This window comes from Chiloscyllium punctatum, chromosome 26 (assembly GCF_047496795.1).
Source record: "Chiloscyllium punctatum isolate Juve2018m chromosome 26, sChiPun1.3, whole genome shotgun sequence".
NCBI lineage: Eukaryota > Metazoa > Chordata > Chondrichthyes > Orectolobiformes > Hemiscylliidae > Chiloscyllium > Chiloscyllium punctatum.
In genome coordinates, this window is record NC_092764.1 from 5,439,571 (window position 1) to 5,456,835 (window position 17,265).

Consider the following 17,265-nt stretch of genomic DNA (forward strand, 5'->3'; position numbering starts at 1 on the left):
GGTGTTCCCTCTGACCAATGTTTTGGCAACAGCCTTGATCTCATGTGGAGCTCTGACTCTGGTGTGCTTATTAGTAAGTTACGAAAAAGTGACAATGAAGCAAATGTGCTGTAATAATGCTTTGTATGCTTTTCTTAATCCATTGCCTTCACTACTCCTAATATACTCCTCAAACTGATCTCAGCATTACAGTGTTTAATTCCCTATGTAAGCCCAAGACTTCAGGAAAGGTTTACAGGATGTTGTCAGGATTGAGTGTGTCCTGCTGGAAAAACACAGGAGGAGCAGGAGAATCGACGTTTTGGGTCTAAACCATTCATCAGGGCTAATGTCTGAAACGTCAATTTTCCTGTCCTTTGGATGATGCCTGACCTGCTGTGCTTCTCCAGCACCATACTCTCTACTCTGATCTCTAGCATCAGCAGTCCTCACTTTCTTCCTGTTGTCAGGATTGGAGATTTGAGCTATAGGGAAAGTCTGAGTAGGCTGGGACTATTTTCACTGGAGCATGGGTGACCTTTGTAGAGGTTTATAAGATCATGAGGGGGTATGAATAGAGCGAATAGCCAAAGTCTCTTCTCCAGGATAGGGGAGTCCAAAACTAGAGGGCATTGGTTTAAGGGAAAAGGGGAAAGATTTAAAAGGGGCATAAGGGCAACTTTTTCACACAGAGGGTGGTGCATGTCTAGAATTAACTGCCAGAGAAAGTGGTGGAAGCGGGTACATTGCATTTAAAAGAAATCTGGATGGGTGAATGAATAGGAAGGGTTTAGAAGGATATTGGCCAAATGCTGGCAAATGGGGCTAGATTAATTTAGGATAGCTGGTTGACATGGATTAGTTGGACCGAAGGGTCTGCTTTTGTGCTGTATAATTCTGACGGTGTAAGTATTACGACATGGAGTAAACCCTCCTGCTTAATTTAGAGCAGTGACACAGAAAAGATGTATCTCGCGCAGTAATCTGTGAACATTTGAGGGGCCATGAAATGTAAAGTAAAAATTAGCAACTTTATTTCTTAAAGTATAACAGAATAATTAACTGACAACTATTTACAACTCCTTCCTCTAACCTAGCTTTTACCTTCCCTTCTGTAATATTAGTCTGATAAAACCCCCGATTAAGATTCGCAAAACACAACTACTTATCTCAAAACCAGGCAGCTTTTGCTGCTTCTCTGTATTCCTGTCATCTTTTCTTTTTGGGGATTTTGCTTCACAGGTTACTGATCGATAAAAGTACCTTTTTGAGAGCTATTCTCTGGGCAGTTTGTAGATATTGTTGGCTTGGCAGTTCTCCTCCCAACTGTTCAATTTTCCCCGGTCTTATACCCTAAAGCATCGGATTGTGTCATTGGCAATCTTAAAAGCTAATGTACTAAATTCAAACTTGATTGGAGTTTTTTTGGGGGGAGTATAATTTAAACTGATTGGCCTAACTCGAATCTGTTTTTGTCTTCAGGTAGCCAGCTAGACCAAAAGGTTAAATTATATATTTTTTCAGACACTTGGTGCTGTGAGGTAGTTCTGTTGCTTTTAACTCTAATACACACACACCTTCTTAATGGTAACCGGACTCTACATTGTTCTTCAGTCTCTTTAGAAGTTGAAGTACACAAAATATGAAAATGTCCAGCATCTTACATCATCAACATTTGTTCTTTTAACAACCACTAAACTGGATGACCTGATTACTTATCTCATTGCATGTTTGTAAGTTGGCTAATGTATTTGTTTTCGTTACAGCTGTGGCTCTACTTTATAACAACTCTGAGGTGTCCTGCATTTTTAATCACTTAAAATGAAGTAAAATCAAAGTATAGTACAAATAAAGTTTCAGCATTTACCAGAACTACAATTATACCCTCTGTTCACTGACTTCACACACTTGTGGACTTTGAAATTCAGATACATGTTTGTTCATGACATCGCCAATGCAGGATATGCAGAAATTAGGAGTGATAACAGGTATAACTAGAGGAGAGGCTCCAGAGACTATATAAAGCTCTATGAAATTTGAATAATTCTAATAGCCACATGCATCAAAGATGTGCTGTTTTGAGACACGAAAATGACAACTAAACCTGTTCTCAGTCGTAGAGCATCTTAACCAGAAAGATATATTGAGAGCCTTGGATTGTTCACATTTTTTTTATTTGTTCATAGGATGTGTGTTGCTGGCTAGGCCAGTACTTCTGACTCATCTGTAATTGAAGATGATGGTGGGGAACTGCCTTCCTGAACTTCTGCAGTCCTTGGGATGTTGGGACATCCCAGATTGTTGTTAGAAAGGGAAATCCAGGATTTTGACACTGTGTCAATAATGGATCAGCAATATAGTTCCAAGCCTGCTTGGTGTATGGATTGGTGGAAAAATTGCGCATGTTCCCATGCACCTGTTAGCCTTGTCCTGCTTGGTGGGAGAGATTGTGGGTTTTGAAGGAGCCTTGGTGAATTACTACCGTGCACATTGCTGCACTGAACATCGGTAGTGATAATATTCAAGATGGTGGATGGAATGCCAATCAAGCAGGCTGCTTTTCCTCGGTGGTGTCAAGTTTGTTGCATATTGATGGAGCTATACTCATACATGCAAGAGGAGAGAGTATTCATCACATCCTAACTTGTGCCTTGTAGATGGCGGACAGACTTTGGTGAGTCCAAAAGTGAGTTATTTGTTGCACATTTCCTAGCTTCTGACCTGCTCTTGTAGCCACTGTATTTTTGTGACTGGTACAATTCAGTTTCTCATTAATGGTGAGCATGTTGATGGGGGATTCAACACCATAATGCTATTGAATGTTAAGTAATGGTTAGTTTTTCTGGTTGATAGTAATTGCCTGGCATTTGCATGGTGCAAATATGAACTGCTTCATTGCCATGAATAGTGCTGAATATCGTTCAATCATTAGTGAGCATTCCCACTTCTGGCCTTGTGATGGAGGGAAGGTTATTGCTGAAACAGCTGAAGACGGTTGAGCCTAGTACACGACCCTGAGGAACTGCCACAGCAATGTCCTGGAGTTGAGATGACTGACCTGCAAAAACCACAACCATTTTCCTTTGTGCTTGGTGTGACTCCAACCAGTCGCAGTTTTACCCTGATTCTTTTGAAGAAAGGGTGTTTAAAGTGACATTTTTCTGGATTCTAAATATTGAATCATAACGTGATTATGTTTAACACAAACAGTCGAACAAATCTACACAGAATGTGTAAAAAATATGTATATATGTGAAGCCTCTCATGATCATAAGATGTCCCAAAGCACTTTGCAGCCATTGAAGTACTTTTGATGTGTGGTCTCCATTCTAATTGTGGAGAATGCAGAAGCCAATTTGATAATTGTGAGGGCTTGCTGTGCATGTAGTGGTATTTTCAGGTAATGTGTTTTTTTCCCGATGAGGAATAAATGTCGATAGGTACAGTTGTCTTGCTGTGATCCCAGAGATCTTTGATGTCCTTTTGAGAGGTGTTAAACTATCACTTTGAATTGTATAGGACAGGCCCAAGTTTGGAGGGATTTTTACAAATTCATTCTTCTGTTTTGTCATTTATTGGTTAGGCCAGCATTTATTATCCATCTCTAATTACTCATAATGGTGGTGAGCCACCTTTTTGAACCATTGCAGTTCATGAGGTCCATAGAGGAGTTAGGGAGTTCTGGGATTTTGACTCAGTAACAGTGAGGAAGCGATGACATATTTCCAAGTTAGGACGGTTTGTGGTTTGGAGGGGAACTTGTAAGTAACGTGTTCCCAAGTATATGTTGCCCTTGACCTTTGAGATGATAGAAGTCCTGGGTTTGGAAGGTGCTGTTGAAGAAGCCTTGGTGAGTTACAGCAGTGCATCTTGTAGAGGATTCACACTGCTGAAACAGCTATTGTATGTTGGTTGAGGATATAGTGAATGTTGGTGGTGGAAAGAATGCCAATTGCGTAGGCTACTTTTTCCTCGATGCTGTCAAGACTCTTTCAGTCTTTTGGAACTGTTGCCATTGAGGTAAATGCAGGGCACTCTGTCACACACTATACTTGTGCATAGTAACTAGTGTACAGGTATTTAAAGACTTCATTGCAGAGAAAGGTAGACCTTTGAAGTGGATTGCCCCTGGGGTTTTGTTGAGGGAGGGTAGTATAGGAAAGTATGTGGAGGTATTGGTGAATTATTGGGTGGATTGAGCAGTTGGGTGGAGTTAAATTTTGGAATCAGCAACTGGACTGGAATTTTCTGGCTATGTTCTCTGCGTTACTGTAATTTTTGGATCAACACTGTAGGATGTTAATGTATGATGATGTGGGAAGATATTACGTTGGAAGATCAGCTTTGATTATACCAAATGGTGAAGGATGTTCAGAGGACATATTGGCACTCTTCATTTATAATCATGTTCTTTATTTTTCTAAAAAATTAATGATATCAAAAACGATGAACATTTCCACAAATTGATAGACAGTCTACACTTATCAATGAATTTCACATCTGATAGCACAATCATTTTACATGCAAAACAGCTTCATTTGACAAATCTGGTGCACTTGCATCTTCACTGCAGCAGGAGTAACTTCAGTGATTTCAAATGTTCTGCAAGAAAGTAGAACTTCTCATTTTGAAATTATGAATCCAGCATTGCCTTTGTCAATATTCATGTTCTAAAGTTGGCTGATTGTCAATCATATCAATTACTTAAGTGGTAATTAAATTGTTATTTCATTAGCTGTGGAGTACCCAGCTCAGAAAGAGCTATAAAAATGCAAGTCTAGAACTCTTTGGGGAGCAGTAGTACTGTCCCACCCTCTGGGTCAGAAGGTCCCACCTGCCCCCAGATGTATCAGAAAATGTCTGAACAGCATGATTAAAAATGTCTAGAAATGCAAGTCTTTCTCTTTAGCATGGCTCTCAATCACAAGCTGTGTAATGACTGATATTTGTGCTATACATCTGTCAGTTTTAATGAAATTCCACTGTTTATGTGGAGGTGTTTTCTGACTTCACTTCTGAAAGAAAAGCAAAAAAAAGTCTTGGAAACACTCAGCAGATCAGGAACATCCAAGGAGAGGGATAACATCACTGATTTGGGTTGAAGTACTCTTGCATCAGAATCTTGTACTCAAACAGATGTTCCACTGCAGGTATTCCTCAGAGAAGCAGAAAGGCATGGGCAACAAATGCTACCTTTGCGCCATCAACATCTCATGAATAAATTGAAAAAGAAAACCTTGCAATCATGAATGTTTATGAGCACCAAGGAAGCTGATAATATTGGCATGGGCGAGAGAGCAATATTTAAAAGCCAACTTTAATGTTCATATCCAAAGTTGGAGTTTCTGATTTATGAAATATGTAAAACGTACAGCACAGAAATAGGCCATTCAACTGAGAGACCCTCTGCCAGTCCTCCTCCTCCTCCTCCTCCTCCTCCTCCTCCTCCATATCAGCCTCCTTCAATCCAATCCTATCAACATATTCTTCTAATCCTATCCCCCTCGTGTTATCTAAATGCTCATTAAATAGGTCAGACGTAATTTGAAAAAAATAAAAGTTCAACTGGACCTGCTGCTTTGCTTCCCAAAGCCGTTAGAATCTCAAGGGATGTTTAAAGCCAGAATTTTGACTTCCTCACAGCAAAATGTATTGTTTGGATTGATTTCTCTTTTCTTTATTTCAGGAAATGACCTAGAGGCCTTAGAAATACGTTAGTGCTGTCCTGCTTCATACTGCAACTGAGTGCATAATCAATCTGGAAGCAGCACTTGTTTCCGCTTCGATCCCAAACTACCTCACCAAGGATTTAAAAACCCAACACGTATGAAGGGAGGAGGAGGAGGCAGCTTGTGAAATCTGCAAGAGCATAGGCACTTGTCAGTTTTTTTTGTTTGTGTTAAAGTTGAAACACTACATCCAAATGAGCTACGTTTGACCGACTGGATCTGTCAAAATTTCTTTGAAGAACTTGATCACGGGACAAAAGTAATATGGACTGCTTTGAGTAATAGTCCGAGCACTGAATAGTTAATATTTTACGTTTAACTTTCGCTGTTGATCAGTGTCTTAGTCCATTTTAGTAAGTCTGCGAATCTTACTTTCCTTTGAGTTTACTTGGCAAGTGCTTTTGTGTTGGAGCTAGCAAGAGTGTTCCATCAACATTGTGTGATTCAAAACAGAAAGACAATGCTTTGATACTAGTTTAACTGGTGAGCTGATTCCCTTTTTTGGGTTTGGTTTCTTTCACTGGCAGCCCCACGTTCTTTAGGGTGTAAAATGGCATTGACTCCTCCTGTTGACCATTGTCGCTGGTTTTGTTCTAATAATCGGTATAGTGAGAGGCTGTGCTGAACCCTTCATGCATTACTGTGCAGCTTTTTGAGAAGCATGAGCCGCCGATGAATGTGCAATTCGGGGACAGAGCAACGGTAATCAATTCTGAAAAACGTCTTTTTTTTATTATCTCTCCATACTTGACTGGTCGCAGCAGGGCTGCACCTACAGAAGACTAATAGATTTGACTGTTTCAGGAATCATCTCCTGTGCTGACAGACTGTGCACGTGTGAAAACGCTAGCCTTCGGATATACGCTAGAGCTATAATTATGTATGTGATACTCTTGACTCTTTTTGCAGAACTTTCCATATTCAAAGTTGTTTGGGACATTTAATCAGAAAAAAAAATTGCTACCTAAATAAGACGACTTACTCAAAGAAAAGGGCAAACAACAAACCCACAGAAAAAAAACACCATTACTTATGTATTGTTGCAGTGCTCGGGAAAATAAAATGGACTATAAGCGACGGTTTCTGCTTGGCGGGTCCAAGCAGAAAGTGCAGCAACACCAGCAGTACCCAATGCCTGAGCTAGGCAGGACCCTGAGCGCACCTATGGCATCCTCTGCTGCTGTGACACCTCCGTTGACACCCACCACCCAGATAGCAGATATCCAACAGGGAATCTCCAAATACTTGGATGCACTGAATGTGTTCTGCCGAGCCAGCACGCTCCTCACCGACCTCTTCAGCAGTGTTTTTCAAAATTCACATTATTCTAAAGCAGCTATGCAACTGAAAGACGTGCAGGTACATGTCATGGAGGCAGCAAGCAGACTCACAGCAGCAATAAAACCAGAAATTGCGAAAATGCTGATGGAACTGAGTGCAGGGACAGCAAACTTCAAAGATCAGAATGACTTCAGTCTTCAAGACATTGAGGTAAGGAAACTGGCAAAGTTGCTTGACTGACTGAGAATTGCCACCATAAACATGAATTTATTGTAAATACCCCCCCCAAAAGCATTATTTCAAATCTTTTTCTATTTTAAGTATTGCCCAAAGAGATTGTTTTGTGAACTAGCTTGCAAGAATTGTTGCAAATAACACTGAGAGTTCTTAATGTGCTGAGTTAAAAAATATGATTACTGCCAGCCCTTTTTTGAAAAAAACGAAAGAATAAATTCTTATTCCTATAGAACCTTTCATAATCTCCAGATTTCTCAAATCACTTAACTGACAATGCAGGAGTTTTGAAATACAATTGATTTTGTAATTTTGGGAAAGATCCAACTCATTTGTTTACAAGACCTCACAAATATCAGTGAAATAAGTGGCCCAACCATTTGATCTGTGTGTGTTGAGAGTTGAATATGACAGGGCACTGGGGAGAACCCCACACTTGTTATTTGAAATAATGCCATGTGATCCTTTTATCCACCTGAGAGAATAGATGGTTCCTTGCCTCAACGCATCATCTGAAAGATGGCATCTCTGATTGTGCAAGCATTCCTTAGGAAAGCACTGGGAGGGTCAACCTGGATTACATGATCAAGTCTCTGGAATAGGACTTGAACCCACAATGTTTTGAGTTAGATGCAAGAGTGCTATCCATGGAGCCACGGCTGACACCTTTACATACCACTTCTAATAAATTGGATTTGTTTTTGCGAATTTAGTGTTGATTAAGCTTTGCGGACCTTGTGCTTGATCTGTGCTGGTAGTCAGCCATGGAGTCGCGGGTTGAAGTTGATTTCAAACTCTTAGGTTGGAATGCGGATGGTAAAATTGACCAAGATATGTAGGAGCAGGAGTAGGCCATTCAGCTCCTCAAATTTACTCTGTCAGTGTGGATCATGACTGATTATCTATTTCTGTGCCATTTTCCTGTGCTATTTCCATATCCCTTGATGACATTATTGAGAAATCCATTGATTTCTGCTTTGCACAGGTTATTGGGGTGAGAAATTCCGAAGATTCAGTAGCCTCTGAATGAAGACATGCCTCCTCTTCTGAGTCCTAAACAATAGAAGCATCCACTCTGTTGATTCTTTGAATGTAGGACTAGTCTCCTCAATCTCTCTTTAAAGGACTGTCCAGGAATTAATCTGTTGAATCTCCATTGCATTCCTTCAATGAAAATGTTCATCCTCCTCCTTACTTTCTATCCAGTGACCGAAGATTACCTGTGAATGAGAAAACTGGGTTTAGCTGTAATGTTCTTTTATGATTTGGTACTCTGTGTAGTGAATGTGCAACTTTAAGGGCATTTAATGGTCATTGGATAAACCTATGGATGATAATGGAATAGTGTAGGTTAGATGGGCTTCAGATTGGTTTCACAGGTTGGAGCAACATCAAGGGCTGAAGGGTCTGTACTGCACTATAATGTTCTATGGTGCAGAATGTGATGAGGTATTCTGTGGGGGCAATACAGGAAGGGCCTGTATAATTATTTAGAGGCAAAGACTTGACACTCTTCAAGAGAAGATTCTGAGCTATAAGTGGAAATTGGTGTGAAGAAGATTGAAACACTAATTAACAGAGTAGGGTTATCAAATGGAAAGTGTAGTGCTGGGAAAGCACAGCAGGTCAGGCAGCAACTAAGGAGCAGAAAACTTGATATTTCAGGCAAAAGCCCTTCAGGAAAGCCCGTTACTCCTGATGAAGGGCTTTTGCCCGAAACATCGATTTTCTTGCTCCTCGGGTGCTGCCTGACTTGCTGTGCTTTTCCAGCACCATGCTCTCGACTCTAACCTCCAGTATCTGAAGTCCTCACTTTCTCCTCATCTAATGGAAAATTCAGTAGAAAAACACCTGGATTTGCTGTGTAATTGCTGGAAGCTTAGTGATCTGTGTTGTGGAATACACATGGATTTGCTTTACAGCTTTGTTTAGTTGTCCCTTGCTTGTTTAACAGTTGATAAATGGCAGCAATATATGATGTGACATGACCATTCTCTTTGCAGTTCAGATTTACAGCTGGTTTAAAATAGTGTGAGCAGAATATATTGTAGGTGTGCCATTGGCCTGTGTTTTACGTCCATCACGCATGGCTCTATCAAAAGCATCAAACTATATTTCCTCTATTCATGCAGTAGGGCTAATTGTCCGTTTTCAACCTATTTTCTTTCAGATTTCTGTACAATATAGAAAGACCGTAGTTAACGCTTTTGTTTGTTTCCTGGAAAACACCACATTGCGTGTCATATGGTGATGTGAAAAACAGGGTAGGTCTGGGGAGGGGAAGCTTATGGTGTATGTGCCATTCCATATCAGCAAGCAGATCTGTACATTTTATTATTTTAAAAATATTATACATTGTCAATAAATTTACGCTAATGTAAGAAAGGAAAATATAGTTCAACAAGATGTAAATCCATTTTGCGCTTATGGGAATGGATGAATGATGGTTGAGGTGGGTTAACTGGAGGCTGAGAGGATCTTTTGGGAGGGTTATTGGAGGGTTTTATTTTGGAGATTATTCGTGGGACTCTTTACAGTATTCTCTTCAAAGATTTTTTGCTGTGAGGCTTTTCAGGTTTTATTTTAGTGACAGCTGCACTTATTTTTCTTCTCTCTGAAATGCTCCCTTTAACAAGTTGACTGCATTTTTCATACTTCAGTTCACATTTGAAGACCACAGTCACCTTAATCAAAGATGACCATGGCCTATTAAACCTTATTGAAAAATCAACAAGTGTCCTTGCGTTGATTATCTTGGTTGTTGGTTCTTCTTGCTCATCAACCTCCTCCTCCATAGTCCTTTTTTAATGATCGGTTATGGGACATAGGCATTTCTGGTTTGGCTCACTTTTATTGCCCATCCCTAATTGCCCAAAGGGCAGGTAAGATTCAACATTTGCTTGTTGTAATGAACAAACATACTGGATTGAATGCATTAAATGTGGATTGGTGCCAAGTTACTTGCCTCACATGCAGATGTTTTCTTCAATAAGGGTTGGAGAAAAGGAGGCAGTAGTGCAGTGGAAACAGAAATGGTAAAGCCCAAACCTTTAAGCTGGGAACATGGGTTCAAATTCCACAATGGCAGGTTGAAACTCAGTAAAAATCTGGAATAAAATGTTTACCTAATGACCATGTAAGCACTGTGGATGATTGCAAAACCCCATCTTGTTCACTAATTTCCTTTTTGGGAAGGAAGTCTGTCATCTTTGCCTGGCCTGCCTGTGACTCCAGACACAGCAATTTAGATGATGACTTCTGCTTTTTAGCTTTGTATTTTTAAAAAATGTCTTGAAATGTACTCATTGCAGTTTGAAGAATGAGAGGTGATCCTTTAAGAATTCTATGTATTTCAATTGGATCAATTGACTAGTGGAGCAGGCTTGATGGGCTGAATGGCCTATTCCTGTTCCTGTTTCTTATGGTATGTTCTGCAAGATATACATCTCCAGAATAACCAGCCTCCTCAATGTTAACTCCTATTGGGGCATTCATTCTGATTCCTCATTGATTGCCTGTTGAACCTATTCTGCCATTCAATGAAACCACAGCTGGTCTGTGGCCTAACTCCATATAACTTACCTTTGGCCCATATCCCTTAATATCGTGGTTTAACAAAAATTGATCTCTCTGATTTAAAACTAATGACTGATGCAGCATTCATTGCCATTTATGGAAGAGAGTTCCAAACCTCGACCACCCTTTGTGTGTAGAAGTGCTTCCTAACATCGCTCCTGAATGGTCTGGCCCTAATTTTTTAGACTATGCCCACTAGTTCTAAACTCCCCAACCAGTAGAAATAGTTTATCTTTATTTACCCTGTCTTTTCCTGTTAAAATCTTGAAGACTTTGATCAGATTTACCTGCTTTATCATCAGCCCTGGCAACTTCACCACTTGCAACAATATTATACAAATTAGCTTGTTTTTGTGTCTTGCAAATCCCATGTGGCTATCTATGATTAAAGTTTCACTGTAGTCTATTTTAACATCACCATTCAAACTCTCAGCCTAAAGCTAAAAGATATTGGTCTTGTCACACAGTGGTGTTAGCTTCCTTGCCTCTGGCCTGGAAGATTCAGGTTCAAGTCCTACCCTGACCTAGAGATGTGTCATAAACTGTTCGCAGTTTTATTGAAATAATTAAAACCGAGCATTGGATTAAACATCAACATCAACCTCAACAGATAACTTAGAGTTTCCATATTGATCATAATTCCACCTTTATTATATCTAATTAAATCTTAACAGCATCCTAGGATTTACTGGATTACCAAACTCTCTTAATTGATCAAAAAAACTAAAAAGATCTGTGGATACTGAAAATCAGATTCAAAAACAGAAAAATTGCTGGAAAACGTTCCAAAATGTTCACTTCGCTTTCTCTCCACAGATACTGCCAGGACTGCTGAGTTTTTCCAGCAATTTCTGGTTTTGTTTCTTTTAATTGATCAATGTTTTTAATAATTGTCCTCCCTTTTCCTGAAGGAGTGCTCTAACAATATCTATTGAATATTTATTAATTTCAGAATACTTCATAATATTTTACTTTCTCTTCTCAGCAGTAAGCACCTCATAATTACTGGCTCTTTTTTGGCTCAATGAGTGATTTTGAGTAAAATTAATAAATTATACCACAACATTTAAGATGGCACAGTGGTTAGCACTGCTGCCTCACAGCGCCAGAGACCCGGGTTCAATTCCCGCCTCAAACGACTGATTGTGTGGAGTTTGCACATTCTCCCCGTGTCTGTGTGGGTTTCCTTTGGGTGCTCCGGTTTCCTCCCACAGTCCAAAGATGTGCAGGTTAGGTGAATTTGCCATGCTACATTGCCCATAGTGTTAGGTGCAGGGGTAAATGTAGGGGTCTGGGTAGTTGCGCTTCGGCAGGTCAGTGTGGACTTGTTGGGCCGAAGGGCCTGTTTCCACATTGTAAGTAATCTAACCTAATCTAATGACTATTATGGCATTGAGAGGGAGCTGATGATTATCATGGTTCGCAAAATGCTAGTGTACACTCATCAGCTTGTACTGAACAAAGTGTTGAGTGTTTTATCAGCAGCCTTTTAAAAGATCACTGGAGACCACAAAATACAGTGCAACCTAGGCAGCACAAATAAAAGTCAGGGCTGCTTGCAATGATTGATTCTTCTCAATCCTCCCAAGATTGCCTGCTCTTTTCCTACCCCAGGACCCAGTTTTTGCAGTCTGAGCATGGGAATAACACACGAATGATCAGATGTATGATGCTAGTGTGAAGTAGCAATGCTGTAAGTATTATTGAAGACCGATGTTAATGTGAAACCATGTTGTGCAAACCTTTGTTAAGCTAGGATTACATGTGTAAAAGCACCTAAGTTTTGAATTTTTTGAAGTTTATATACAACTTGTAAATTTTCTTTACTACTTTTTAACTCATCTGTCTTAATTTCAAACAATCAGCAAGAATTTTCATTATGTGTCATCTTTAATGTTGTAAAAGATACCAAGGTTCTTCACACAGTTGTTATTCAAACAACATTTAATATAGAGGCCAGTAAAGAGATGTTAAGATATCTGACCAAAGCTTGGTTAAAGAGTTAAGTTGCAGTTCGGGTCTTAAAGGAGATGTGAAAGTGGTACAGGGAGGGAATTCCAGAACTTAAGAACTGGTCAACTGAAGACACAGCCACCAATGGTGGAGTGAATTTGGAGGTGTGCATGAGGCCAGAAATGGAATACAGCGTCCATCAAAGCAAAAGGTATTCCTTTCAGCATTTTACATACCTCAATCACCTCCCACTTCTAACTGATTTTATTCCACTGGAGAAAACCCTGGATCTGTGTACTGCAAACCTGTTTATGAATCTATCCTTGTACCTTTTAATATCATTGCTTAGTTCATATATGTTTTTGTAATTTTGAAAGTGGGGTTACAAGTATGTTCTTGTGGCTGAAGGTGCTGGTTGTGATGCTGATGTAATGTGGCAAGCGATATTAATGCAATGCTGCTTTCATTCAGATTGTATACAACAACAAGAGCAATAAACCATGTTTGGTTACACCAGTCATGAAATCTTAGCTCTTGCATGTTCAAGAAGTTCATGTGGTTTTCTTTATAATGCTGTCACTTTTACTGTGTCGATCACACTTAAACCAGCATCAATTAAAAAGCACTTATTAAGCAAATAATGCACCAAACTACAAAAAGGATAACCTCTTAACTCCCTAACATGACTGAAAAGCTCATGTCGAATTATACATTACACAGCACACATCTCAGAATTGTATTCTTTACAGGAACTAGCCCAGAGTTGCACTCAGCCTCCAACAAACTTGCATCTCCCTGTTTCATGGAGTTATGTTTAGTGTTCATTGAATTTCATTTCCTCCAGACTTCTCAAAATTCCTGCGCCAAATTCCAGCAGCAAGGCAGACTCCAGTGATGCCATCTGGCCATGGTGAATCTTCCTGTGTCGTTACATTTCTACAATTTCCATTTCTTCTCACACACAATGAACTCCCATCCACATTCTGACTAGTGGCTAACAGCGAATAATCTTTCTCCCGGCTTTTCATAGTAGTTGCTCTTTTCCTTTCTCACCTGCACTCCTTCCATTCATCCTCCCTTTTGTTTGTGTTCTGGTGTTTAATCTGATATTTGACTTTGAATAGGTTTTACCTGGTCCATGTCTCCATGCAGCCAGGTCACACACCAGTTTCCATCACTCCATTTGTCTTAAATTACAGGAAAAAGTAACCATCTTTTAAAAAAATCTTCCATTTGTAACTGTTAGTGAATGAACATGTGAATATGGTACAGGTACACGATCCTTTATCCGAAATGCTTGAGACCAGCCGGTTTTCGGAATTCAGAATTTTTCGAATTTCAGAATAAGTGACAGTTTAATGGTGAAATTTATAAAAATCTTACCAGAGGAGCATGACTTGCTGAGTAAAACAGGCACAGGCCTTGAGAGAGAATTGAGGCCTGTCAGTGCTGGGCCAACACCACCCCTCCACCCCCCAGCGTCATATCTGAGTGACACACATCGAATGGGTGTCGACCTGGGTTAACTGTCTGCCCACCAAACAACCTTGTTAATGAGAAAAAAAATTTCTCAAAAAAACCTTCGGACTTTGGAGCTTTTTGGATTTCGGGATTTCAGATAAAGGGTTGTCTACCTGTATTTGAACATTACAGAACCCAGCAAGTCATTGATTTCAGAGATGGAGGGACGGGGAAACATAGAGAATATAGGCTAAAAAAAACAAGAGAAGATGACACCTACCAGAACACAATGATATCAGTGATTTACATGGAATATAAAATGATTTGAATTAATATAGCACACTTCATTGTCACATATATTCCCAAGTGCTCCAGTACCCAGGAAATACTTGTGCAGCATTATTACTGTCAAAATAAAGAGAATGTGGCAGCACAGAGCAAGAAACTACACTGGCAATGAATATGTTGTCAGAAAAACTGTTGTTAGTGATGCTGATGGATGGATAAACATTGGCCTTGATAGTAAGGAGAATACCAGTGTAACACAATGGAATGTGCTGGAACGTTTTAAGATTCCTATCTATCTTGCTCGGAAGAGATTTGGATTTGTTTAATTTTATCTCTTTATGCAACATTCAGTCTACAAAATGTGAACTTTGAGATAGAAACGTTCTAGAGCATTGATTTGGACCTCTGATGTAACAGTCAGCAGCTTGTGTACTTGGTCATGTTATCTCAGCTTTGTGACAATGGTGACATAGGGGTGGACCTTTCAACTTATCAAACTTGCTTCACCATTTGACTTGATTATGGCTGATCAATCTCAGTTTAGATTTCCATGCTGCTGAGCTTGCATGTAAATCAGCATATAATTTAGCAGAATACTGGGTTTGTTGAAGTAAGTTTCATAACTTGCTGTGGTGGTATTTAAATTGTGATCTCTAGATTGCTGGTTGTGGGTTTAAATCCTGTTGGGGTGCACAAGATCCACTTATTGGTGTGACTTTTGAAACAAAACATAGAAATTGTCAATTTTGACTGATGAAATTTGTAATAGTCTTCTTAGCACTCTTTCAAGGTGGAATATTTCTGCTATATTAGTAAAACGCTTAAAAGCTGTTCACATACATTTAGTAGCAATTATTTGATTGACAAAGTACTTGTTAAACAAACAGGTACCACATAGACACTTCCAAGTAGTGAGTATCTACACAAGTGTACTGTCATGAATTGCTTTTTGTAACCTTTTTGTAATGCAACCCATTTGATTCTTTGTCACATTTCATCCATCTCATTTGTTGTATCAAAATTGCTTGTTCACCAGAACATTTTCATTTAGTTTTAATGGAATATGAAATCATGGGATCCTTCAGCAGAATGGCTACTGAGTAACTCGGAAAGTTTTTAAAATGTCCTATTATTTAGGATGTCAGCATCTCTGGCTAGCCCAGCATTTATTGCCCATTCCTAATTGTCCAAGAGAAGGTAGTGATGAGACACCTTCCTGAACTACTGTAGTCCCATGAGGTGTAGGTACTCTAACAGAGCTTTTAGGGAGGGATTTCAGGATTTTGATTCAGTGACATTGAAGCATCCACAATTGCAGTTCCAAGTCAGGATTGAGAGAGATTTGGAGTGTAGCTGTCACCTGCTTAATTTTCACGTGCTTAATTTTCAAACTAAGCAAGGAGTGCCGATTTGGAAGAAGAGTGAAGGCACTGAAGACACTATTTAGTTTTTGCCATTTGAGGCAATCCTAACCATTGCTTTGACAAAAGATGATTGCTGCAAACAAGACAATGATTCTACCTCTGGCAAATAACAGGGTCCAGAAATCGCAAAGCGCTTCTAACTCATCAGAATGATAATTGATTTTCCTCTCGCAAACCTCACTTCCTAATGTAGCATCTAACAGTTTTTTTTAAAGAAAATGTTCTGGGATTTCTCCAGTTCTTTGGGAGTTTATACAGTATGCTCTTCATTCCTGCAATTAATCCTAAAAGTCTTGTAGCTAACTTCAACCTGTATCCATTTGTTCATATCTCTGGTTTGGGCATATTTTAAGTTTACCTTTTCACTTCACTGTCTCAAATCTGCAAAGTATACCATTCACTTCTGTCCTTGCGAAACTCAAAGGCCTGGTTTCATGTACCTTCGTTTATAACTCCTGACACAAGGGATGAGCTAAATCAAAAAGTTATTCTTCCCATAATGAGAGAGAACTAAGACTCATATTCTGGCTGCACTGGGTGATGAAGTAGGTTTGCACTGCAGACTTCATTTTTAGAGTTTGGACTCCATTGAGTGAGTCACTTTCTCTGACTTAAGGCATGACTTGATTTATCTTGACATAATAAAAAAAATCCAGTTGACAAGCAGCATAAACCCTATTTTATTAATTAATACATAATGTAAGAGTTGATTGAACAGTCTGTTTGAATTGACTTGGAACACTGGGTCAAGTGGAAGTGGTTAGGTTTGAAGCACAGATTTGGATGAGTTTGTTGTTTTTTCATTATTCTCTCTTTTTTGTTAGAAAAAAGAATGCCCATGAAGACTTACACCACCTCCACAGGATGAGGTACTGTGCAGAACTGATGAATTTTGAAAACAATCCCTATTCCCCCTAGACAGTTTTGCTCAATGCCTCTTGACAATTGTGGAACTGGCTGTGGGAATGTAACATATTGGAGGGTTCAAACTGGTACTTAATGGGGCAGCAGTTGAAAGAATGGGCTGCCACAATTTCCATTTATGTAACTCACGACTTTAATAGTCAAACTTTCCAAGATGTTTAATCAGACACAAATTCAGAATGAGGCACCTCGGAAAAGCTTAGTCAAAGAGTTAGATTTTTAACAAACCTTAAAGGAGCAGAAGTAGACGGGTATAGTGTTTAAGGGCAGGAATTCCATACTATTTGGTCTGGACAGCTGACGATATGACACCAGCGAAGAAGTGGAGGATATGCAAGAGACCAGAATTAGGTGAGTGCAGATATCTAAGGAAGTAGAGCTGGAGGAAATTACAAAGATGGAAAGACAAAGACTTG

The 17,265-nt window shown here is 39.5% G+C and overlaps 1 protein-coding gene across 5 annotated transcripts in view; it reads left to right on the forward strand.

Moving 5' to 3' along the window:
- The window catches only part of garre1 (granule associated Rac and RHOG effector 1), a 209,059-nt gene that overhangs the window by 87,983 nt on the left and 103,811 nt on the right, over positions 1 to 17,265 (forward strand). For 4 of the 5 annotated variants that reach the window (XM_072595804.1, XM_072595809.1, XM_072595808.1 and 1 more), the window contains exon 2: positions 5,666 to 7,199. In XM_072595804.1, the coding sequence (XP_072451905.1) occupies positions 6,741 to 7,199 (459 nt within the window). In that variant the 5' untranslated portion in view covers positions 5,666 to 6,740. Of the gene's footprint in view, positions 1 to 2,509; positions 2,654 to 5,665; positions 7,200 to 17,265 lie in introns of those variants that run through there. The other variant, XM_072595805.1, reaches the window with a different exon arrangement.